The 27,086-nt window shown below is 39.2% G+C and overlaps 1 protein-coding gene across 1 annotated transcript in view; it reads left to right on the top strand.

Moving 5' to 3' along the window:
• Positions 1-27,086, top strand: part of dhx15 (DEAH (Asp-Glu-Ala-His) box helicase 15) — a 33,179-nt gene that overhangs the window by 2,967 nt on the left and 3,126 nt on the right. Inside the window, exons 3-11 of the mRNA XM_032582061.1 lie at positions 1,245-1,438; positions 2,649-2,808; positions 3,955-4,173; positions 11,788-11,955; positions 20,413-20,499; positions 20,888-21,037; positions 21,471-21,579; positions 25,616-25,807; positions 26,932-27,054. Coding sequence (XP_032437952.1) covers positions 1,245-1,438; positions 2,649-2,808; positions 3,955-4,173; positions 11,788-11,955; positions 20,413-20,499; positions 20,888-21,037; positions 21,471-21,579; positions 25,616-25,807; positions 26,932-27,054 — 1,402 coding nt within the window. The remainder of the gene's footprint in view (positions 1-1,244; positions 1,439-2,648; positions 2,809-3,954; positions 4,174-11,787; positions 11,956-20,412; positions 20,500-20,887; positions 21,038-21,470; positions 21,580-25,615; positions 25,808-26,931; positions 27,055-27,086) is intronic.

Raw genomic sequence — 27,086 nt, 5'->3', positions numbered from 1 at the left:
GATTCATGTATTTTCATTGGGTTGTTTTAAGATTTGATTCCCAGTTAGCTAAACTTGCCAGTTAAATCTTAAGTGGTTTAAGCAAGCAGCCAGGCTGAGTGTGTGTGGGTTTTTTTTTTCTTTCTTTCTTTTTTTTAAATTTGCAGGAGAAGATTAGAGTAAATCACTGAGTCTCTGCCTCATCCTGAGATGAATATAAACGATCCTGCAAAGTGGAGTGGTTTAAGTGTGTCGATGCGTTCTGCACTGATGATGCTTAAAAATCTGTGCTGTGAATATTTGGGTACGTTTTATGCAGTTTACTGATGCATGGAAGTTGGGGAAATTAACTTTTTTCCCCCCCAAATACAAATACTTACTTAGATAGATTGGAAAAAAGCAAAAGTTTAAAAGAAATTGAGTTTATTGCATTATGCTGATTTTACTTTTTAGTGACCTACATGCTACTTAACTTTAAAACTTATTTATATCTGAAATCCCATTTGTAACCAAAGATGAACCAGGAAAGTAGCGTCTAACTGGAACCCCTATGCATTTTCTTGTTGAAAAAGATCAACTTTAATTTTTTGGGAATAAGAATAAAGAATAAAGACATTTTTTCATGTAATTTGTAGTTCTCAAATTAGAATGGAAAACTGTGAAACTCCCAGTAATAACATTAGAATCTTCCTTTTCAAAACAATATGTGCATTTAAACCATTGATATATATTGCAAATTATATATATATATATATACAGTACAGACCAAAAGTTTGGACACACCTTTTAATTCAATGAGTTTCCTTTATTTTCATGACTATTGACATTGTAGATTCACACTGAAGGCATCAAAACTATGAATAACACATGTGGAAATATGCACTAAACAAAAAAGTGTAAAACAACTGAAAATACCCCTTATATTCTAGTTTCTTCAAAGTAGCAACCTTTTGCTGTGATTGCTGCTTTGCACACACTCTGCATTTTCTTGATGAGCTTCAAGAGGTAGTCACCTGAAATGGTTTTCACTTCATAGGTGTGCCCTGTCAGATTAATAAGTGGGATTTATTGCCTTATAAATAGTCATGAAAATAAAGAAAACCCATTGAGTTTAGAAGGTGTGTCCAAACTTTTGGTCTGTACTGTATATGTATATATTAATGATTTAAACCCATTAACTAAGCAAGTGTTCAGTGGTACATTGCTCTGTTTATTTTTGCTCATGTGAAGCCCTAACAAAATCAAACTTTTCTCCTGTCCTGCAGATCCCACAGTGGTGTGTAGACATGGTGCGTTCACTGCAGGGGCCTAGGAGAGCGGTGGCCTGCACCCAGCCCAGGAGGGTGGCGGCAATGAGCGTCGCCCAGAGGGTGTCAGATGAGATGGATGTCATGCTGGGTCAAGAGGTGGGCTATTCCATCAGGTTTGAGGACTGCAGCTCTGCCAAAACTGTATTAAAGTAAGTAGTTATTACATAAAATTTCACTGGGGCATTAAAATTCGGCTGCTTTTGATGATGATGATGATTTATATAGTGACTTAACTTATTAAGTAACCGATCATTCTAAACTTAAATTATTAGTTGGCTTTGTTTTTAAAACTGGGTGCTTGTTTTGTACCTCAAAACTGAAATAGAAGCAACGACAAAATATAAAAGTACAAAATATAAAATCTATACTATCTTCGCATTTAAAGACAGCCTGAATATTCGGATGAGTGCAAAATTTAAGGTAAATCTGGAGACTATCTGTGTCTGTAATCTATAATTATAACTCATGTGTAAATTGTATTTATTAACTGTAGCTGTGCTTTATGAATTTGCCTGATCTAAATGTGATTCATTGACATTATTTACACGACTAAACATTAAACCTGCACATTAACCCATGCAATCATCTGTCAAATGATGAGTTTGCATGCCAGTTTAAAAGTCTTCTCCAACATTTTATGGAGAAAAACATAACGAGAAAATGTTTCTAATCCTATTCAGTGCATTCAGTTCTGTTTTTACTATCAGCTCAATGATAGGCAACTGAGTGTCTCCTTCTCAGGTACCCTGATATCCTTCTGTCCATTTATCACCACCTAACTGAAGTATCCTCCTACATTGAACCTTGAGACCTGTGGAAAAACTTTAAAACTTTTAGAACCAAGCTCATTTAAAATTGAAGCAAATGGATTTTCTGCCATATTTTTATTTTTTTTTAAATTGTAACTTTAACAAAAAAAAAGTGTGGAGCCAAACTGATGTGGAACGCACAAATACATATACCTGTACTGCCACCTTTTTTATATTTTTGTTGAAAAGTTTAATGAATTAAAATACAATATTAAAAAGTTAACTTGGAATATTAATGTTAAGATTATTTGCTGTGCACCATCTTGAAATGTGGCCATCATTACCCAACCAACTTCTTTTTAAGTGTTTAGTAATATTAGAGTTGATGTTATCGGTTATTTTTTTTTAGAAGTTTAGAAGTCTGTGTATTACTTGTTCTATCTCTGTGTCTAAGGTAGGGGTAACTATAAATAGGTCTGAAAGGGAAAATGTATCTCAATTTTTTTTCTTTATTTTAAGCAGGTTTTATCAGATATTGTAGATGTAGATGATGATAAAGAATCAGTGTACAGCATAGTTAGTGTTGGCACCGTGTCCTCTTTTTGCTCAGGTACATGACAGATGGAATGTTGCTGCGGGAGGCTATGAACGATCCCCTGCTGGAGCGCTATGGTGTCATCATTCTGGACGAGGCCCACGAACGCACATTAGCCACAGACATCCTCATGGGGGTTCTCAAGGAAGTAGTCCGCCAGAGGTCTGACCTCAAGGTAGAAACCAGCTCACAGAAATCTCCTGAGTTTTCCTTTATTTTCTGTTTTATTTTTAGGATGTAATTTCAGGATCAGGTGCTGCAGTTGTTTTTACGGCTTGCAGATTTATTTCACAGACGTAACCTTTGGTTTCCCACAAATATTATGAGTTTATCTCTCGTAAAGCTACATTTCAGCCCTAAATATTACTTCCCTCCAAGGATGAATTCAGAGAAGGAGAGGATTTATTTCCCACCTCTGTCCCTTTTTCTTGTTGTTGTGTTTTTCTGACTGAGTCTCCATGTTGTGGAAAGAGAAATGCTGCTGTTAGACTCAGGAACACCCATTTTTCTGCACCGCAGTAGCAGCATAGATCGCTCCTAGAATCACCTACCGTTTTCAGGCGGTCCACCAGGAGGAAAACAGCAACTGTCGGCATCGATGGGTTGATCGTAAAGGCAGGCAGAAGTTTTATGGTCTAGTATGTGCCAGATATAATTTTCATAAAGCAGATGGATAATGACTAGTTGTTTGTCAGAGTGAAATCAAAGGTTAGATTGTTGTTCGCAGACTGTTAAATGAGCTCTAGGTTATTGGGAATGATCATCCACCCACTCCCCTTATCTCCTTCATCCCTATCGCTCACCAAATTTGAAAGTTTAATTTGCCTTGATTAAGAGCAATTAGGATCTCTTGCAGAGCGTAAAGCGAAATGCAGAGACGTTGGCCCCTGAAAATATTAGAGATTGAAAATGGGAGACATGTTTCCCATCAGAATCCTAATGCACACAGTCTAATGGCTCTGTTTAAGAACACCGTGTACCTAGCAACAGGAACAGGTTCTGCCATAGATCTTTGTAGATCAGTTACTTGGATTGCAATGCCCAAGTGTACATTATAGACTCTGTATTCGGTTTGTGCCAGGGTTCTCTTTTAAAATGAAAATTTGTTGCATCATTCATGCCGTAGAAGGACGCAGACACATTAATCATAACTTTAATTCCACCCTTGTCTGCGTAGAACTTGTCCTAATGCCTAATTGGCAAGACAACGAAAACATTTTTCTCTTAAATGCTCAGACCTGTTGTTACACAAACTCATAACTTTCATTTTTCGCATGAACACTGTGTGCCTCGCCGATAAGCTGCCATGTCCTGTTTTCAGGTCATCGTCATGAGTGCGACGCTGGACGCCGGGAAGTTCCAAGTGTACTTTGACAACTGCCCGCTGTTAACCATCCCTGGACGCACGCACCCCGTGGAGATTTTTTACACACCGCAGCCCGAGCGAGACTACCTGGAGGCGGCCATCCGCACCGTGATCCAGATCCACATGTGCGAGGAAGAAGAGGGGGACATTCTGCTCTTCCTCACTGGACAGGAGGTACCTCCCCCAGACAATATGGGGAAACAAATGTTTTATGGTTTAGAGGATTCCTGGAAAATATCCAATATTTTTTTTGTTAGTGGGTTTTTTATTTTCCAAATATGGATAAGTATAGAAAAACATGTCTTATCTATTTTTGTGCTTTTTCTTTCTTCCTTGTCTCTATTTCCCCTTTGGCTCGTTTATGTCCCTCCTTATGTTCATCCTGTCTTACATACATCCATTAGTCACTGTCTTCCACCTTCCTTCCTAATGTTTTACCTTCTTTTCTTCCTTCCTTGTGGAAAAAATCCCCTGCATACCTGCTTGCCTAGGTAGCCAGAATAACAATCTATTTTATTTCTTATACATAATTTTAGTAAATAATTCAGTGGTAGTATCGGTAACTATAATGACAATATCAAATTCGATACATGCACATTTCCTCCCTTCTTTTATTCTCTTTGTGACGTTTAGCGTCTTGGACCTTGTACTATGTCAGCTGTGAACTTCTACTGCAGTAAGGCTCCAACCAACAGGCAGAATATTAAATTTCCATTCAAGCATGAATTCATGACACTGGAAATACATTAGTCCAACAATTACTGCATTCCAGTCCTGAGCAGTATTAATAATGCAGGCGCTTATACTGCAATAACAATATACTTATGTATTGTGCATTCCCAACGCACACCCTATTTTAGTTCTTAAAGTTTATGCATCATGACATTAAAAAAAAGAATTTTGTTCCTAAATTTCACCTAAAATGAAAACTTAATGAGCTACTACAGTGTATGTATAAATAAGTATACTACATGATGTATTTACCTTCTATATGACCTTATCAGCCTCTCACTCTGTGTGATGGGATATTGGCCGCCTCTTTACAAGTTGCTTCAGTTCATTGAGGTTTTATGGGGCATAGTTTATGCACGGCATTAACATTTGCTCTTACAGAGGAAATGGAAGGTTAAATGATCTTAACAAGTTGGATTTTCCCTCTGCAAAACTTATAATCATTTAGAAGTTCTATGAATTTTTAAATGTTCAGAGGTTTTTCAGCGTGCTGTGTTTTGCAAAAGTATCCTTACCCCATGAAAAAGTTCAGTATACTTTCTTGGCATTTAATCTGATAAAGAACTGTTCTAGCCATCAGTCCAGCTAAATGAAATTAGTTTAAAGCCATAGACGTTACAAGACCTTTTGAAAAAAACAACGTAACATTTTTTGATAAATGTCTACCATAGGAATTTGTTGATATTCTTTTTAAAGAACCACCATTTTATTTCAACTTACAGGTAAAAAAAAAAAGAAAAAAAAAAAGCTTATGCTAAAAGGGAATACATACATTTACTTTGAAGTAATGTTGATATTTATGGAAAAGTATGTACAAACACATTTTCAAAACCAATAAGTGAAAAATTGATCTTCAGCAATATTACTGGTATATTTTGTGTCATTCTGTTGTGGGAATTAAATGCAGTTATTCCAGGAAAAAATGAAAAACTGCTAAAACAAGGATTTGTTATTATATCTAAGTTTAAAAGTACTAGTTGTAGTTTAACCAAAATTTAAAGAGCAATTGTGGAAAGCCCAGGGAGCCTCACGTTGGTGAACATTGTTGGGACCAATACTAAAAAGGCAACATAATGAAGCATAAACAAAAAAGGATGGATGATATTTTGAGATATTTTACAAATAAAAATCAGAAGTTTGGTGCATTTGTATTCAGCCTCCACATGTGCATACGTTGTTGAGCTATTTGCTGCAATTAATTTCAAGTCATATGTATTATCTCTCTACCAGCTTTGAAAACATTTTTGCCCATTGTTTGTGACAAATCGGCTACAATTCAGTCTTGTTGAATGGAAAGTGTCTTTGAATAGCAATAAGCAAGACTTTCCTCATATTTTCAGTTTGTGCATTCTGACACATTAATATGTTGTGATCTTAGCCATTATATTAAGCTCTGTATGTATGTTTAGAGTTGTCTCAAACCTTTTCCAGCCACTGACAGATTTCTTTTTCTCAAAAATTGCCCTACATTTAATTCCTCACCTGCCTCTCTGACTCAGCTGAGGTATAACATTCCCAGAGCATGGTGCTGCAACCGCCAAGCTTTAATCTGCAGATTGTTTAAGCGTGATGCGGATTGCTAGTGTTCTACCACACATAGACTTGTCCAGATTCATGTTCCATTTTTAGAATGATAGAATTTGGACTATTTAGAAATGTTCTAATTGGTAATACCTTAGAATTAAAAAGTGTACTTTTACCCCTATGAATCCTAAATGTTAACAGTGTCCATGGAAAATGAAAAAATAGGCACATTTGACGAAATATCTCCAATCCTTTGATGAATAAATGACTTAGCTGTCTGTGACTCTGGCTCTTTGGGAATCATCAGGATTTGTGCTGCAAATGTAGAAAAAGAAGACAAGTGACCCAGATTCCAACCTTCTCACAAATCTCTGAAATTAAGTCATTATTTTTCCCCCTCCTGCAAATGTCGTCAACTGATGTGTAATGGAGGGCAGGGTCCATGCCCAAAGTGATGAATTTGGTCACAGCTGGGTGGACACACACACGCGCAGAAAAGCACCAACAAATGTCTCAATCTCCTGATCAGTGGAGAGGAGAAGCCTGTCGGATCCAGCAGCGCCTTTTGCTGCCATGATTAGTTTCTCAGCTCTTTGACGGAATACTGTTGGAGAACATTTAATCAAAAGTGGTTGTATTGGCAAGCATCACTGGTGGAGACAGATACACGCATTGGACAAAATTCTGGTATTTTAGGTTAGACAAGTTTATTTCATTAAGGCACACTTTAAATCCAAGTGCTTTACAGACAAACAAAACGACACAGGCGCAGAAAATTGCAACAAATCAATAAATATATTAAATATATACAACATTTAAGCATCACATGAAACTTATGCACCACATAAACAGTTAAAATCAAAAACACAAAGAGACAAAACAAACCGATAAAGTGATTTTTGATCTCTATTGCAAGCTGGAGTAAATAATGTTTTCAGACTTGACTTAAAGGAGCCAGCTGTTTTCTCTAGATCTAGAACATATTATGAGATGCACTTATACTAACGCAGATGTTTTAGGGTGTATCAAGTCCAGGAGACTTGATTTGATTCGGGACCAAAATTGCAACATTGTTATATTTTCAGTTGGTGTGGTTTACTTTCACTCTGCACTCTGTCAAACAAACCAAACCCACTGAGCAACTTGTTTACCTCTTTGCCTGTGATGGAGCTGCACCAAGAAACACTAAAGGAAGCGACACAAAAATATCTGCAGAAGACTCTGAGCGCAACTTCCTTCTTCATGAAATGTAAACTTGTTAATATGTAATGCAGGCGTCGTGCTTCCTCCAAACTTTCCAAGTGTTATAGAGGCCGATACCTTACCTACAGCGAAGCATGGTGGTGGCTGCAGCATGGTAAGGGTTTGCTTTAATGTAGCAGGAACTGGGAGACTCCACATCACTCTTGACCTCAGGTGACAGTACATATTGTTTGTTTTTTATCTTGTGGGTGTATTGTTTATGATTTTGTAAAGCACGTAGAGCTGCTTTTAGCATGAATGGTGGCAACTAGAATTTTAGGGAAGTAGATTAATCTACTGCAATCTGGAATAAGACTGTGACGCAATGAAATATGGAAAAAGTGTAGCACTGTGAAAACTTTACGGATTCAATGTATGTCCTCCAGAATCCCAAACCTGTAGCAGCATAACTGGAGAGATATTTTAGGCTAATCTGAACTGCTTTAACTGTAAGCTTTATCAAAAAGGAAAGTGAAAGTAGACAGGGTGTCTGCCACCTGGACAAAAACTGGGAGCTATTTCCACTGGAGAGCAGCCTATTCCTCCCAGTCTATTTTTAGAAACTGGAGGAACCACCAGTAAACCTGCAGTCCGAGAAGCAAGTGCCGTGTTGGCCACTCAAATGATGTCATGTTGTTCTGACTTCCCCAGTCACATTTTCCCGCTGGTTGTTTATTACCAGTAATTATCTGGCATTTGACACCAGCTTGGCTGTTGTAGAACACCTACGTCAGTATTAATTTGTCAAACCAAGATCGATATGCGGCTTGTTACAAACAAGATCAAGTCATTGGGCGGCGTAGTGTTTGAAGTGGTCTCCTTTGAGGATTGGTAATTGATTTTAGAATAAGTGGTATCCCAGCTGAAACATTGATCGTCCCTCCCGTGACTGACTAGGAAAAAGTCTAAGATATTTGCAGCCAAAGTGTTAAAGATTTTCTCTTTTTTTTGTGGTTAGATGTAATTTGTTGATTTATATTCCACAAACCCATGCTGTGTAAAGCTCAGGCATAACAGAGAGCACTCCCATGGTGAGTTCATTATCACCCTCTCCTAATTGGGTTAAAGAAGTTAATGTGTTGTAGGTCTGGCAGAGATGGCTGTTCAAAGGGTGCAGCAGTGTGCCCCTCAAGCGCTTCTTAACCTCTTCAGTCTCCCAGCAACTTTGATGTAGACTAATGATTTGGAGGCAGATCCATGGCAAAGCCATAGATTCTTTTTATCTGACTGTTTAATTTATATCAGAGGGGAAGCAAGAGCAAACGGCCACGTAGCTCTCTCCTCCACAGCTTTTCTGAGAGATATTTGGCTTCCACAAACAAACAGAACTGAAGCGCCAGCTACAAATGAGAAAGTTGAAACTTATCACAGCTGTCGAGAGTAGATAACTCCTAATATTTAAGCTTCCCCCTCAGCAGCTAACATCAAAAAAACAGGAGAATTTGTGGGGGTTGGGGCGGGGGTGTTGTTTGCTTGTCAAGAAGGGTGCCCAAATGTGTTGGTACTTTAGCTTGGCTAGTTAGATTCTTGCTTCTGGGGTCACAGGGAGAGCTGGTGGATGGGTTCCCAATGCTGGACAAATGTTTATGCACGTGCACACACGCACACACACGCGTACACACACACTTTGTCTTCAAATCCCTACAGGACAGGCAGCCAGCTTGCTTCCAGCGCTTTGGCAAAGAGGTTATTTATTTATTTTTTTCGTGGCAGCTGCTGCATCCAGAAGCTTGATAGGCTATTAATACTGAGGCTAATTTTACCGATCCATTCAGATTTAGCGTTTTCCACGTGTCAGCGTGTTGATTAAGAGGCACATGGCCATCGGAGAGGCCCGACTTGATTTGATGAACAAGAGGACAAACCGGGCTAATAACCTATTTGCAGTCCTGATGGGAAAAAATGGAAATCCAGGCTTCTGCACAGTATTAAAAAGTCTAAAATTTAATCTTCTCAATATTAGGCCCTAAAAAGTCTTAGATATATCCAGATTTTTCATAGGATGTTTTAAATTATATGTTAAATTAGTTCCATCATAGATCCGTTGTCCTTTTTTTTATCTTCTAGCATCACTCATTTCTTCCATGCGTTGTAGTTCTGACTGAGCAATTAGAGTGTTATTATGCTGTGACAAAACTACAAAACCCATAATGTAAACAGCCCTGTTGGAAGTAATTTATTCCCTTATGATCATAAACATTCAGTTATCCTTGTAAACACGCAAAATTCAGCACCTTTAACTGGGTTATTGTAAATTTTAGACAAAATAATAAAAAAAAAAAAAAAAAATGTTATTTTATCTGTTGTAATAGGAGATCAACTAAAAGGTTTGTCATGAAAACAAGGATTTCAATAAATGGCTAAAACTTGTTATTAATGACAAGTATACTGCACATCACTGTCTAAGAAGGCACCGAAGATGCATAAAGCTTTTAATATACCTTGGACTTCTTCACATTTTGTCAAACTTAAATATTTGTCATTGGGTTCTTACTTTACTTTTACAATTAGAACTCTGTAGTTGCTTTTGTATTTAGACTGCCAACATTTTTGACCATTCTTCTTTAGGATGGTGATTGTCTGATCAATTTAAAAGTATCACCATAGATTCTCAATTGTGATCCGGGCAGAACTTGAACTAGAATATTCTTTCATTTGAATATTCCAAAACATTGCATTGTAGCTCTGGCTGTCTTTAGGCTCTTTGCCCTGCTGAACGGTGAATCTGTGTCCTCGTCTTCAGTCTTCTGCAGCCTCTCAAGAGGATCAACTCTGACCGACTTCACTGTTCCTGCTGATGAAAAGTGAAATGATAGTGCTACCATCATGTTTCAGTGTGGGGATGGTAATGTGCAGTGCTGGTTTTGAGCACATTTCACTTTTCCAGATGTTTTGCTGTGTACTCTACGTAGACTTGTGGTAAACTGCAAGTGGGATTTCTTACAGCTTGTTGCCAACGATGGCTTTTCTCTGAATAGTCTTTCACAATGGGCTTGCCTCGCCTGTCATTTTAAATGAATCTTTGTAGGTTTGCAGTTGTGGAACAACTTCCATTTGTTTTGAACAAAGTTTAAACTATATAAATGACTATTCTAATTATGAAAACAGTTGGCTCCCCCGTGGGCTGAATAGAAATTCATGACATAGATTGTATCTTGTAACAAATCATCCCAATGTGATTTTTAAAAAAATCTTCAAGTGAACTTGTCAAACTTGAAAAAGTTTGAGAGGTTCTTTATCATAGCATTATCAGTTTTCCTTAAACAAGTTTAGGAACAGAATGTTGATAAACAGTCATACATGTCGCTTTTTTTGGCTGGATCTTTGGCACGCTCTTAAACCGTTGTTGCTTCTAGTACTTGTTCTGAGGCATAAATTTTAGGCTTGTTACTCTGAGTGCCTTCATTGCAACTCTTTGAGAAGCTGCTGCAGTGCTCCCGTGGGCCTGTAGGTGGTGCAACAGCATAAGCAGCAAGGTATCGCACGGAGGAACTGCAGCACGTTGAAGATGAAATGATTGTTGTTTGGAACATAATGAAATGGTTCCTAACTGGGACTAGCTTAAAAAAAAAAACCAACAACTAAATGTGTTGACAGCTTTGTTTTATGCTGCAAACTGTTCAGAACTTTGAACAGTTGTTAAAAGATGGAATTGTCTGTGTGTTACACTAGAATGAAATAAAAATGAATCAATCTTTATGTTAGGCAAAAGGCTTTGTGAAATATTTATAATGTATTTTTCCTATTACATTTAATATGCTGTTAGAGAATAGGCTCCAATTTTGTATTTCCTATCCTCATTCCTGGCGCTACTCACGGCTTCTGTCTGCCAACCCACCGGCTCTTGAACGTTCAGCTCCACTAAACTGATCTGCCATGATTTGCCGCTGGTTATGCATCAATGCTGCAGTCTCATATCACATTCCCCTCTACAATACTGCGCTGTGGAATAATGAACCCCGTTTGAGTGTGTCTGGCTCTGCGCGTTTGTGCCTTCCGAGCGTGCTCGTCTATGTTTTCCATGATTGCTGCATTTGACAACAGAGCCACAGGGAGCTCAGCAAAGCATGCTGCAGTCCAAGTTTAATTTCCTCCATCAGATGGAACGATAGTTAGAACAAATGTACTGTAGCAGGGAACCACGGTTTCCCCGGCTCCCGTTTTATTTCTTCCCCTCTGCCGCATCCGCCCACTTCCATTGTTAATCCAGGTGTTGCTCAGAACCTGCCTGGTTTTGTGTTTGCGTACACTGGAGGTTCAGGAAACAATTGTGGTCCTTTCATCTTTCAGGAAATCGACGAAGCCTGCAAGCGAATCAAGCGTGAGGTCGACAACCTGGGGCCCCAAGTCGGCGATATGAAAATCATCCCCCTGTACTCCACCCTACCACCGCAGCAGCAGCAGAGAATCTTTGAGCCGCCTCCACCAAATAACCCAAACGGCGCTATTGGAAGAAAGGTAAGGCAGCTCCGTTGGTACAAAATCGCTTACGGGAAGCAAGCGAGGGAGAGAGTAAGGGGAGGCCAGATGGGGGAAAATAAGAGAGCTAAAAAGGTGGAAAGTATTTTTTCCTCCCCTCTATTCCTTTTTTCTCAGCTTTAGCGCAGAACTGACTCACACAACATATGCTGCTTTTGTAAGCATGTGTGCTCTAAATTATATCTGGAGTATTACTCACGCCCTGTGAGTTGGGGGGAAGCGCTTCATTCCTAGCGTTTTATCCCTACACTCAAAAGTGCGCAAAAACTCTGTAAAGGTATGTTACGCATCTCATTCTTTCTCATTTTATCTCACGCTCTTATTGATACAGACACGAAAGAGCTCCTCCTTTTTTGTGTGCCAGTTTCTATTCAGATGGGCTCATCGCCATAGTAGCATCTCCAGCTGCACTGTCACACTGTTGGCTTGGGATCTGAGAGAATACAAGGCCATCACCAGTGCCAGCGAATGAGCAAACACTCAGCCCCAACAGCTGATAGAGGACGGTGTTGATGAATGAGTCATTGCTACAACCCTGCTAATTGAGCCAGATCAGACTGAAATGAGCAGCGAAAGTATTTATTCTCTGTCGAAGTTGAGCACATTGTGATACATCAAAAAAGTCACGCCATCCGACTCAGACCGGATGGCGTGACTTTTAGAGTCACTGAATTGCTGTTGGATTTTGTGATGCTTTAAATATGAATGTTGCCCCATGCAGGTCTGCTGTCAGGCCTTTGTAACTGAGAAAGAAAGTTTGTCTTTATCTTTGACATGGGAGATTTTGCCTGGTTTTGTTTGCAAAACAGCTCTAACTTAGCCAAACAGGAAGGAGAACACTTGTGAGCATCCGTTTATGACTTGACATAGAATCAGAAGTGGAATTAGGTGTAATACATGACAATATTTTGATCTAAAGGATACCACTGTAGCTCGAGCTGCTTGTTTAACATCACTTTCCATCTATGAGGTGAAGCTCTATCCATTCTACAGCAAGTTTTCTTCTGGGCTTGCCCTTTGTTTAGCTTCATCCATCTTCCAATCAACTCTAAGAAACTTTTCTGTCCCATAGCTTGATTATACCACCATCATTTCTCTTTTGGGATGATATTTTTTATTAAGATATGTAGTCTAAGTTTTCCTCTCACTGATCTAACCAGAACAACTTCTTCTTCTGGACTTCTTCTGGCTTTCTGTCAACAATTGCTTTCTTCTTTATATTTTTCCAGAAAATTCTGCAATGTTTTTTTTCGTGACTTTGTGATGATTATTGAGCACAGTTCAAACTACGATGGTCTGAAATGTGCTTGTGAGACGTTCAAAGTTTGTGCTGTTGATTTATTACCTAACCTCTTCTCCTAATTTCTTCTTAAATTTATCTCTGACTGTCTGCTGTACTTTTGTGATTCTGTTCGTTCACTGATGTTCTCTAACAAACCTCTGAGGGCCTCAAATAAGATCAGAATTTATACTGAGATTAGGTCACACACAGGTCAACTCTCTTTAATTAGGCGACTTTAAAAAGCCAATTGCATTAAAAGGAGTTAACTGGGCTGAATGTAAATCCTCACCCCATTTTTCTTTTTTTTTGTTTTGATAAGACATAAATGGACGGATAGATGGGAGATAATTGTCGTACACAAACAGTAAGCAAAAACCTTGGTATGTATGTACTTTGGTTAAAGTCATGACTTGGTACATTAGTGGTTTGTTCAAATTTGTTTGAAGAGAAACTTCTAAACAAATACATACTGTAGCATGATACTAGACTGTAGTTTGACTTTTTGTTTAAAATAAGGGCTAAGCAGGTAAGGTGGATGATACAGTTAGCAAATGCTGGGCGCTGTGTGGTTCAGATGGTGGAGTGAAAGCACCATATTCAGACGCTGAAGCCCTCAACTTGGTTCAAAAGCCAGTGTTGGGCCATTTGCTGCATATTTTCCCCTTTTTCCTGTCTGGTTACTGTTTAATAAAAACCACTAATGCCAAGGGATGCAAATGTTGTCGAAGAAGATTTTCAAAAAGACTTTGCAAGAAATTTGAGAATAAGAAAAATATTTAAATCACATTTGAGTTGTTCTGATGTTTAGACAATCCAGTGTACAAGATGTACTCGAATGCATCTTAAAATTGCATCTGATGGGAAATTCTCTCTACTCAGATACTCAGAGGGATTTGTCACATGTCATGCTGTACAGTGTTTTGGACTGATTGAACACGGCATGCAGCTGGATTTGAACTTTAGCAGGTTTTTGTTCAGTATCATGGATGTTTATATTCAGCTTGACGTTTCATATGAGTAATTCAGTTATACAGAGCAAGCTACATATTCTGTTGCTTTAAAACGTAATGGTGACAAATTTCAGTTCAGTTCACCTTTCTTTTTCCAATGTAGCTGCATCAGAAACCTTAATTTTCCCAAACAGCAGAGTTTAGTGAGAGGTGGGAGTTCTCTCACTTTTTTACTTTTAAAGTTGAGGTACTACACGTTGCATTGAACACTTAGTTCTACACATGAACATTGTACACAAACATGCCTCACTTTAGCATCTCCCAACATGAGCTGGAGAGAGTTGCTTGGTATGTATATCTAGATCAATATTCCTAAAGGAGATATTATGATTGTTTAGTGGGTGTGAGTCTTTTTAACAGCACTTAAGATGTTACTTTGTTAAATATCATTCCACATCGCTATGAACCACAAGTGTTGGTATGAAGATGAACTGAAATACAGTAAATAAAGTCAAGGAGTCTCAAGTTTATGCCCAGCAACCAGTTTAAACTTCAGAAGGGTACAGTTTGTCTCTTTTCCCCCCCCCCCCCAGCCTCAATTTGTCAGGGTCTCGTTGAATTGGCGAGGTGGCATCTAAAGTTGCCGTCCTTGAAGCAAATGTGCTTCTCTTCAGTGACTGACTGAGCAACTCATCAAGTGAAAAATGTAGAGATGTCATCCAAGCCAGCCCAAGAGGAAGTAGTGAAAAAGAATTAAGGTTCGCCACATCTGCTGCTACGCATGCTAACGACTGCATTAGGCACCCCTCAATTAACATAAAGCACCGGCTCGTCATTGCTCCATTTCTCTTGGAAAGCTACTCGTCTTCCATTTTTGAACAGTTTAATCATCTTAAAGCAAGGCAGGAGTTGACTAATCACTAACAGCAGCCGTGATCTCACTTAGCGCTCCAAAATTTGAAATATATTCCCTAATAAATGGGCTGTAGTTGGTTTTAGGATTTTTGTCTCATCAATGACATCTTTTAAGCCCTCTGCCTGATGTTACTTAAGATGCTGCCATGTATCCGTTTCATTGGGCTTCAAATGTGAGCGCATCACGGTGTTCTCTTCCCTTCGTCGGTGGAAGGCTTTATTTGTCAACACGGCTGTGCTTCCCAGCAGGGAACGTGAAAAATGGCCCATTTTAGCTATAGAGCATGCTCTCCTGCAGGTAATAACCCAGAAATAACATGCAGAGATGATGCTCTAATGATATTACTGATGAAGAAGCCCGGATTATCCAGTGCAGCAACAGACTGGAAGGAGCCAGCCTGCGTTCAGTGTAATGGCCCCAGCCCGGATAATCCTTCAGAATCAATGCAGTCAATGAGGCCACCCATACGATCATGAAATGTGAGAGGGTGTCATGTGCGGCATCTGCTGGAGCACCCACTGTGACCCAATACTCCAGACAGAGGCAGCCTCCGCTAGTCCATTTTTTTTGTAGACAGAAGTTGAAGCATTCCTAGCACTTTGATTCCTTAGGAGGGTGATGGGTGCCGGCACGGAGCATCCTTCACAGGACTCCTGTTACAATAAAGCAAAATGAGTTCCTCTATGAAGCACTTTCGGAGCCTGATAGATGGTGCAAAACTGGATAAAGACATAACAGTAAGGTTTGTTTGAAGTAGGCAGTGGTTGGTGTGACATTCTCGCAGTGTGACAACTAAGTTTAGTGCAATCAAAAGTTTAAAACAAAAACCTATTACCTGACCCAGCTTGACAACTGCAATTTTATTTTTCCGTGTAGTTTGTCTTTAAAGTCAAAGTTTAAAACTGGGACTGACTTCACACCCAAATAGAGCGAGTTCTGTTTGCAAGGAGACTTCAGTTCCTGTGGGACTTGCTAATTTGTTTTAATTTTTGATGATCAAACACTCAGGGAACATGCTATTAAATAAATATTGAACAGCTACGTGTGTGCCCGAAGCTTAATGAGATTCAAACTGTCAGAGGTGTTAATTATTAGTTTATACCTGCAACCGCCGTATTGGAGAGAGAATTCAAGGCTGCCTGGTGACCTCACAGGGACGACCTTGATTTATTCGAGACTGAGAACTTGAGCAATCTGACTTCTGAGTACAAAGGGAAGAAACAATAAGAGAGCCTTATCTTGTTTGTTTTAAAATACTTCCAAACAGTTAATTTAACCTTTTTTGTAAGAATGAGTAAAACATAATATCCATTTTTTCACCCAGCTGACTGGGACTGTGAAGCAACAGGTGGGGGAGGGTGAGGCCAGTATTACTATGCTTCATACAGCTCTAGAAAACTACTCAGCACCATCACGTTCTCTGGTAGTAATAATAATAATAATTTTATTTATAGCATCTTTTAAGGATTTTTCAAACAAAAATCAAAACTGGTCTCTCTTGTAAATGAGATCTTGGATCTCAATGAGGCAGTCTGTATAAATAAATATCAAAACACATTTTTTAAATACTGTTCATTGTTCTTATTAAACTCATAGACCTCAGCAAAAAATAAGTAATAAATAATAAACCCCTTTACACAGTAAGACAGTTATGACAAGCTGATATTAGCTGGTTAATTAGTGCTGAGGTAGCCAGCCTTCAGTCAGCTGCTTAACAGACATGTTCAGATTTTGCCACTGTAGTTTTTAAACAGTGTTACCCAACATAAAACAATGTGTTTTTTTGTTTGTTTGTTTATATAATGTCTATGTTTTACATAACTGGAAATATTTCTAAAAAGCAGATTCGTAGAAATCTTCTTTTAGACGCTTGTCCTGATGTCTCATTAGAAGGACTTTAAACCATAGCAACGACATAACTTACAATTCAAGCGATTTTGAAAACTTGGTACAACTTTAAAATGGAAATCGGCCCGTTCCTTGCTTCAACGTTGTGTTTTTGTGGGTCACTTGGGAAAAAAAATTGGTTCCACTGAAGCCATAAAACTAGACCAAAGTAAATGATCTACCTTTGAACTGAGCAGCTGATGTATTACTTAGTAGATAGCCTTCATGATTTATAGTTATTAAATGTGATCATTTGTCAGGGGATGCGTTCACATCTTGACAGCCAAGAATTATGCATATAACAGCCAATTTTTATAAGTTTCTACCCAGCGTTTATTTCCATCTCTTCATTTTTCGCCTTGAATACTAAGGGGGAATGTGCCGTTCGACAGGTGAATTACTCGAGGTCAGAGGCAGAATGATAGGGGGGAAAAGGCTGTCTCTGGCATTAATAACTAAACAGTCAGGCATTCTCAGGCTGCAGAGAAATCCTCACTTAAAAGGTGGGATTTAAAAGTCTCCAAGGCTCTCGGCTTGAAGACAGCTGAAGAGGCACGGCTACAAAGGAAGTGTGTCAAGTGTGCAAAATTGGTTCTGTGGACGTGTATCAGCAAAGACTACATTTGATGTTTGGTTCTGTGCTTGCCATTTTATGATGAGGACTACCAAGAAAGTGGACGGAAACCGTCAAACGTCCACCCAGGTAATTTTGTGGTTTGTTTACGTTTTGGTGCATGTTATATGACTAAATTGGCAACATTGTTTTTAATAAGCAGTGACACTGATGTCAGAGCGTCTTGTAAAAATTGAAGATTTAATCGAGTTTCTTAACCCAGACCGTCTCCAGGGTTATTTATGGAGAAGATTCCCCAGCAGCATCAAAGTTTGCGTGAGAGCAGCAGAAACTGTCTCATCTTCCTTCCCTTCTCCCTCTTCCCCCTGTTTGCATGCATCCCAACAGCTAACAGACTCCGGGTGATGTGACTCATTGGATAATTTTGCTTTGATTCAACTGTCATTTCCCATGCACGTCTTCGCTATAAGGGACGATTGTAGATTTGAAACTGCTACATGGAACTGGTTCACAATTTTCCCGCTGGTCATGTTCTTGGAACCCCAGCAGCTTTTCATCACACTGCTGCTTTTCCTTACTTATTCTTCTACTCGCAACGAATACACGGCAGTAAAAAGATATTGACTGAGCACATATCCTTCACAGCAAAACATCCAACGTGCCACTGTTTACCACAGTTGTGGTTTCTTCTTAACATTAAAGCAGCAAAACACCGTGCCTGGGTTGTGTTGTTTTTTAAAGGAAGAAAGCATATTGATGCAGCTCTGTCTTATTTATTTTTAATACTACATTATCAAATGCAGTTGTAAGATTTTAGATGTTAGAGTTAGGATTATGGCATTCCTTAACGACAAGCAAAATGATGAAATAACTAGTAATGGATACTGATGAGTCCAGAACCCCTCTATCCATCCATCCATCTGAACAGTGACCTCGATGGAAACACCCGCCATAAATTAATGACAACTTCAACGTTTATACCTTAAAAAGGATTAAACATTAATTGCAAACACTGGATTTGAGTAAATATGGCAAGGAGAACTTGTGCTGAGGTATGAAAGTATCTATCTGTGTCTTTGTATTGATCTTCTTTACACTGTTCATCCTTGCTTCTCACTACCTTTTGTTGGATTTTTGCAGGTTTTGTATTTAAGGCCAGAGCTTAATTGTCAGTTATTTAATCCCAGCTCTTGATCAGCTTCTCAATTCTCAGCAACCATGTTGAAAGACACATCCTTTAGTCATTGAAAAGATGTTGATGCATTTAAGGAGGATCAATTCATTGGCATCAAGCAGAGAAAACGATGCAAAAACCACCAAAATTGGGCTGAGAACTTGCCAGCGCCTTAACAACTGGGAGGATAGTGGGGAACCATTGTCTTTCAGGAAGAAATGCAGTCGGAAATAAAACCCTGAATCACTGTGATCGGTGATCACTTAAACGTTTGGTGACATCAAATCGAAGGAAAACAACAACGTAACTCAGGGCTATGTGCAGTCATGAAAGTCAGAAAATTTTCACACCACTATGTGAAGGGACCTCGAGTGATTGGAACTGAACAGCTGTGTACCCTTAAGAAATCCGCTGTCTAGTGTCTAACCAGAGAAAAAGATTTCAATTTGTAAGGGAACATAAAGATTGGACTCATGGAAGAAGGTCATGTGGCCTAATGAGTCCAGATTTACAACTTTTAAACTTTAAAGCCTTTTTGAGGTAGAAATATTGAATTTATTTTTTTTCTGATAGCTGAATAGATTACTTACTACCTATGGTCTATGTTTGCTATTGGCACAAAAGAAGCGGAAATATGGCAAGTCATGTCGTCATTACAACTTTCGCCAATATTATCACATCACAGGTTTTCCTAACATCATGCAGCCCTATAGTGAACTCTGCTAATTTCATTATGGAAAATCCTGGAGTTGAACGTAAAGACTGTGCACTTGGCTGCAAAAAATTGTCCAAAAAAATGCCCAAACTAAGTTCATAGCAAAGATTTACCTCAGTTTGTATTCAAAGTAAAGCTGTTGGTGCCAACATTGCACAGCAGCAATCAAGAGCAAGCCATGAACAGTGAGGTAGGCACAGTTGGTGCATCCCTAGATAGCAGTGCTTCAGATATCAAGAAAGAAATACTTTCTTCACACAAGTCCTCATTGTGGGGAGAAAAGAGGTATGATAAAAGAAAAAACAATATTGTTTGGTGCTCCATTTTAGGAAAATGAATTATTTTCTGTGCGCCTAAAGAATTGACTTGCACAAAGAGTTTATAGACCTACAATCTTTTTCACAATCTTTTCCTGTTATTTAAAACTACAGTGTATTTTATGTGATGGTAAACAGAAGGAAGTACTGTAAGGGGAACGATGCTGAGGGTCTGTTTTTCTTCAGTAGAGACAGGCAAGCTGGTGTGGCTTGATGAAAAGATGGATGGAGCTAAATACTTGGCATTCTGGGGAGAAACCCCAATAAGTTGTAAAAGATTTGAGACTTGGATGGAGGTTTATCTTCCAGCAGGTCTCAGAGCATATTCATTTGTTAGCCAAGGTGCAGATCCAGTTCTAGTTAAGAATCTGTGAAAAAAAATAATAAAAAATTTAACTCAGTTATTGTGTTGATTTACCACCTTCAATCAAAAAGCACATATATGATGCGAATTGCAATGACATCTTAATATTCCATGACCAGCTGAAAGCAAAGCACTGTGCTGTTCGCCTGATGGAACACACATGAACCTGATTTCAGTCGAGCCAACCTCTGAGATCCCATCAGTCTTTCCGGACGCCTTGGGTGGATCATTTAAATCATGTGTCCTCATGTTCACAGCTCGTTGTGTCAACAAACATCGCCGAGACGTCCCTGACCATCGACGGAGTGGTGTTTGTAATTGATCCCGGATTTGCCAAGCAAAAGGTTAGCTTCCCCTTTCCCCCCGCAACTCCTTATCTGCTGCGATCATCTGCGTCTGTTGCCTGAGAATCCTCAGATAAACACAGCAGTGCACAACTGACAGCAGCAAAGATGGAAAAGCCTGTTATTTATTCCCCTGACATTTCACCAGCCTGAAGCCAAGTCATACACTCGGCACAAAACAAGATTATATATTCACCGTGGTGAATTGGGCGCATGTGTCACTCTGCAGCTTTTTGTCATCATCTTGTAGATGCGCTAGATGTTACTTTCTTAATTTTTTCTTAAAAAAAAAAAAAGAGAAAAAAACAGCACTACCCTAGTTTAAGCATTTCTGGGGTTTTTTCCCCTGTTTAAATCATTTCAAGCCTTTTCTCTCTGTTCCTCTCAGGTGTACAACCCACGCATCAGAGTGGAATCCCTTTTGGTCACAGCCATCAGCAAGGCCTCGGCTCAGCAGAGAGCGGGTCGCGCTGGACGAACTCGCCCAGGAAAATGTTTCCGCTTGTACACAGAGAAAGCTTACAGGACAGAAATGCAGGTGAAAAGCGGTGTGGCTTTAAGATGACTGAAATTATATGAAATATAAACTCAAGACGATTTCTTATATATGCCATTCTGCAGTGCCTCGAGCATCTTGTATCCCCCAGAGCGACCTTATAGCTGTAGAGAATTTGCTCTCGCGACTCTTGGATTTCAGGATCCTGATTCTAAATCACCTTCTTAAGACGTGTTAACAACATGGCCACAGTGACAAATGAACTTCTAAAACCCAGTTTTCCACTTTCCTCAGGGTAATTCTATCCCATCACTCTTAGTGGCATGGAAATGTTTCTTTTTTAAATAGCCCTTCAGATGCCCTACACTCCCTGTTTCTGTTTAAGCTGACATATGACTGATTCATGAGTAGATAATAATCACCGTGTCTGATTCACTTTAAATTGTTCCTTGGGCTTCCTTTCTAAATGGCACAGGACAACACATATCCAGAGATCCTGAGGTCTAATCTTGGCTCCGTGGTGCTGCAGCTGAAGAAACTGGGCATTGATGATCTTGTGCACTTTGACTTCATGGACCCTCCAGGTTAGTTTAAAGATGACATAGATTTGCCTCAACAAATTACTTAATACTACTTTATTAATTATTTATTTTGGAAATGGGGCACAATTGAGTTGAATCCATAGGAACAGGAAAGATGATCAGAGTTCGAGTGAAGACAGATTAAGCTAAATGTAAGAATCTACGGAAAGACTTTAAAATTGCTGTTCAGATATTGTCCATCCGATTTGATTAAGCTGGAACAAAGAGGTAGAGAAGGATGCAATTGTATACCACACTTTTCAGATTAATAAAAATATGTTTGTTTTAAGCCATGCATCCTGCTCCTTTTACTTTGTAGTTATTCACAACTTTGTTCTAATATCTCACATTCACTCCTGATAAAATACATTAAAGTTTGTAGTGTGATGTGGCGCAATGGGAAAGATGTAAGAACTATGATAGCTTGAACACTCACACAGGAGCAATCAGCATGCTGCAGTTTTTCATTAGATTCGAGTAATATTTGTATAATACAGAGGACATCAGAAAAACACTTTCTTCTTCCAAGCTTTTTAGTCACAATTTTAGATTTATTCTGCCAACTAAAAGATAAGCCAGAACCAAACAGATGGAATAGGTCTCCACAAAGACAGTCCAACTGTGACGGTCGTGGTCATGTTTTGGCTTTGGCAAAGTTCATCTAAAAGCATTTAACAACTTTTCACGTTGTAGTTTTAGTTACATCTCTTTAGAAATCATTGTCAGCACCTTTTTCAGGGCAACATAGACATTAACAACTTTGATGACTGCTCCATGCTGCTTCTCTGCACATTATCATTAGCTGAACATCTTTCCTTTGCACTTTATTGCATTCTTTAATAAACCAAGAAAGACATCTGGAGTGTATTTTAAACAGTTTGTGTCTAATTGAGGTATCAGGTTATTGTATTTTCTAATGTATGTATTTTGAGATCCTCCTGAAGAAACCACCCACCTCTTCCTACCCCTAACCTCCATCTCTCCCTCCTCCCTTTTCTCACCATAATATAGTTTTCATCTCACCTCTGAGATTAAACCCATCTCTCCCCGTCCACTGTGGCAAACGCCATTTGGAGAATGAAATTGGTTACATCAATAGCAGCACTATCACCTTAGCAATTGCCTTCCCTTTATATTCCTTCAGTGAAACGTGACTGACCTCCAACACTACGCTCACATTCCTCACAAAAACGCGCAGGTATACATCAACATATGGGATTGGCCTTGTCGGCGGAGTCTTAACTGGGAACAGTGGGGTGAAGGAAAAGGGTGGAGGATTACCTTTTTATTTATTTGATCCACTCAGGGCAGAAGGTTTCTCCTGATGTAGCTCCTGCACAGGCTGGTAGCAGGAGCTACTTGGGTGCAGCAAATGAAGTCTGATTTAAGTCTGAGAGTTACTAGACAGGTCTTATAACATGTATTTACAGTGGATCACTTTTTATATGCTGTGCTGAAGGTCTCTCGCTAGGAAAATGGCCAATATTGACTGAAGGAATTGATAAATATACTGCATGAACCTTTAGGGATGGGGCTTTTTTGTCTGTAACTGTTTTTATTAATAATTTTGGTATGTTTTAGTAATGTTTGAAAAGTAATTGCTGAATTTGAGTTTTGGTGTTTTTATCATTTAAGACAGAAAAACCACTAGTTTATCTTGTTTTTCTTTCAACGGGAAAGAACAGTCCTTCTCTTTCCCACATAAATTTCTTCAAAACTGGAGCAACATATGAATTTCACATGGCTAAGGTATAGCTCAAGTTTGAGTTGGTAAATAATGGTGTCAATCAAAAGAATCCATGACTTGATCAGGCAGAATTTCTAGTCGCATTTTAAAATTGAACAAATTCGGCTTCTTTTTCATGTACTTTACACTACAGGTGGGCAAAATGGACTTAGAAGTTTATCACAATATTTTGTGGTACGATTGTGATAACTTCAAAAATTAAAATGCTATTATTTCTTTAGGTAACCGTATGGCTATGACTGCATGGCACTCATAGCACAGCATTCAAAGCGCCATAAAACAAATATTGGTTTTGAAAACCCCCTAACCCTAACCCCATTTCCTGAAGAATCCCATTTTCAATAGGTTTCTTCAGGATGCCACTTACTTGAAGAAGTGTGATTTGTCTCATTAATCTGAACACAGTAACTGCATTTAATCATATTTTCAAATTTGCTGACATCTATTGACGCTCTCATGGAACAAAGAGTGGGGAAAATTGTAAAAACTAACATTTTCAGTATTACTACCAGTTTTATGTTTTAATTAACATCATTAATTAAAATTGATCAAGCCAATGATGAATCATAATTCCTATCATGATAAGAAAATTTTCACAATAAGTGATAAACAATGCAATAAATGGCCACCATTACTGTACACATGTAAATTTCTATCCACTATAGTGGGATGTTTGCTAATACGCCAAAAAGTTCAGTTTTGGTCTCCAATGAGCAGAGCATTGTCTTCCATATGTTTTCTGTGTTGTCACCTATATTAATCATGATAGACTTTTATTTCAAAAACGGTTCTGTTCTTTGTTCTCCCAGCACTTTGCTGGGCCAAATTCATTTTCCTGGTGACATTTCCAAAATGCGCCTTTCAAAACCGATGTGGTTCAGTGTACCTTTAGCCTTTTGCCTCATTGATTTTAACCTGGGTTAATACATCGGATTCTTGTGTGTCGAGCCAGTCGATGTTTGTTTTCTGATGAGTTGCGTTACATTTAGATTGAATTTCCACGCTGGTTCATCTTGCTAGCTGTACTTGGAAATCGGATTTTCACCTTTTGTTCAGCCCAACACAAGCCATCAGAATGGTAAGTAATCTGGCCGACATTCACCGTGTGGAGGAGAAAAAAAAAAAAAAAGTAAAAAGTAGCTTTGATAGACTAAATCAATATTTGTTAATCATAAAAAACCACCTCCCTGCTGTTTGAAATTGAATTTTTTTTTTTAGAAGCACTTGAGAGAAATGAAAGTGAGCAAACACCAGAGTCGGTGTTTGAAGCTAATTTTCAGTTAACATGCAACTGGTCATTAGGCGTCAGCTCTGAGAAGCCAAAGGTCAATAATTGCATCTGGAGGAAAAATCTTTTAACCAAACGGTGGAAGCCTTTTGTGTTTAAGCATTAAGTAGAAAGTTCCCCTGTAATTACATTAGTTGTTTGGGATTGCCAGAGTGTAGGATGAAAAATGAGCTCTGCCATGATTGCTTCTCTGCAATGCCGCTGTCGAACGTAACTCTGGCCATCACATAACAGGAGCCATCTCATTCTGATTCACCTCATGCATCTGGCTGCCAAATCTGCCAACTGCTTCCATTTTAGTGTTTGTTTCGTTTCTTAAAAGGCATTTGTCTTCTATTAGAGCTCATAGTACAACAGGTGATGGAAGTGTTTTCTCTGCTCCCGGTCCTTTGAGGGCCAGGTTTATTTTTTGAAAAAAAATGCACTCTGCTTTTCCATACACTGACAGATGGATCTTTCGATTTAAAAGTAAAATAAAAACAATGAAACCTGATTTACTGACTCACATTATGAACTACATAATCGGGACTAATAAAATAATATAAAAAACACAAGCTATAACCTAGCTTACATACAGACAAAACAGTTGGGAGAAGGGGATTTCTCAGTGGCAATAATAACGCCATCCAGATGTAGCATTAAATAAAGCTTACATTTTTTTTTGTTTAATTGGACTGACAACCATGCACATAAATATAACAGTTGTTATAGTTAACGCTAGATAAAACAAATACATATCATGTCATTTGGCATAACATTTAGAAAGAAACATATTTTAGCTTCTATATGTTGGCAAAAAGGACAGTCGGTGCTTGTACTCATGATAGTTTTAATAATATCTGACATATTTTTGTTTGAAAGTCAATTCAAATTGTACTCTTCAAGTAACGCTGCTATGAAAGAATGACAGTTTTGCAAATTGTCTGCATCTGCCACCTGTGTGCTTTCCACCTGTGGGGTTGGAGCACTTTAACAGCCCGTCGCTCCCACTCTGTCCTCCCCAGCCCCGGAGACCCTGATGCGAGCGCTAGAGCTGCTGAACTACCTGGCAGCGCTCAACGACGACGGTGACCTGACCGAGCTGGGCTCCATGATGGCGGAGTTCCCCCTGGACCCACAGCTCGCCAAGATGGTCATCGCCAGCTGCGAATTCAACTGTTCCAATGAGATCCTTTCCATCACCGCCATGCTGTCAGGTAATGCTCAGAGCTGTTGTGTGAGGCTGGACTGACCAGAGAGCTCAAAGGACATGTACAGGGCTGCTTTCAGGTCCAGATTCCCAAACAGTAGTAAACATTTATACCAAGACTGGAACTGGTCACCAGCTAACGTTTACCTTGCGTATAAAAGTAAAAAAAAAATATATATATATATTATTGGACTTGTTAAGCTAGAAGCAAATTAATTCAATACTATTATTATGTCCCCCATATATTGTAGTTCTTAAAAAGAAGCTCACAAAATTTGGCATTTTTTGGTCAAAGCTTTGCAAAAACCCAAAAATGAACACAAAAATTTGATTGTTTCAACTCCACTTCCTAGTTGTGTAAGGCCACTTAGAATACGTGTCATGTGTACCTTCAGAACTTAACTACAAGGCAAGTGGAGTAAAAAGTCAGTAGTGTCAGCTGTTTGCAAGGAAGAAGGGTGGTGGGGGGAGGGGAAATAAATGTCTGTACAAAATGTATAGGTGTAGCTGGAGCAGCACTAGCACGCTACGGCAGTAATTGCACTTCGGGCTTGCCAAAGCAGAATGCTGCTCATTGAGATGAATCTTGACGCCTTTGAAGGGAGTGTGAGGGTCTTTGAGAGCGAGGAAATGGATTTAACTAGCTGTTTGGACGTGGTGTGCACTTAAAGCAGCTGTTTCAGGATGGAAGGTTTTTGCTGAGTTCATTAAAGCAAGCAGCAGAAGCTCACCTGAGAACGCCGCCGCCACAGCAACCAACCGTGAGACTCAATAAACACAGCTTTTATCCATTAAAGGCACAATCAAGCACGTTCGATGTTAAGCAGGCCAGGAGCAAATTGACAGAGGGTAAAGGGCAGAACCAGACAGCCTCACTGAATCAGTTCTGTTAGATTGTGCACTTGTTTGGGCTGGTTGTCAGATGTTAGCTGTAACTCGTCTAAACCCAGGCTACTGTGGAGGAGGATGGAGAATCCCATCATCCTTCCTTCTCTTAGACCCTCCTCTCCTTTTGACCCGTAAACTCTTGGCAATGCACTGTGCCTCGTTTGAGGCCTTGTTCTTCCCTCTGTTGGATTTGCTTAACTTATCCCTGTGGGCGGCTGGGGGGCCCATACCAACCTTGTTTAGTCCCACAGTGCTTCGTTCGACCCACGGAGGCCAAAAAGGTGGCTGATGATGCCAAGATGCGCTTTGCCCACATCGACGGAGACCACATGACGTTACTCAACGTTTACCACGCCTTTAAGCAGAGTAAGTTATATATTTATTATTCCATGTTACAC

Source organism: Xiphophorus hellerii, chromosome 14 (genome assembly GCF_003331165.1).
Source record: "Xiphophorus hellerii strain 12219 chromosome 14, Xiphophorus_hellerii-4.1, whole genome shotgun sequence".
NCBI classification, from domain to species: domain Eukaryota; kingdom Metazoa; phylum Chordata; class Actinopteri; order Cyprinodontiformes; family Poeciliidae; genus Xiphophorus; species Xiphophorus hellerii.
Note: the sequence above shows the minus strand (reverse complement) of the source record. Positions and strands in the feature narration are given on the sequence as shown.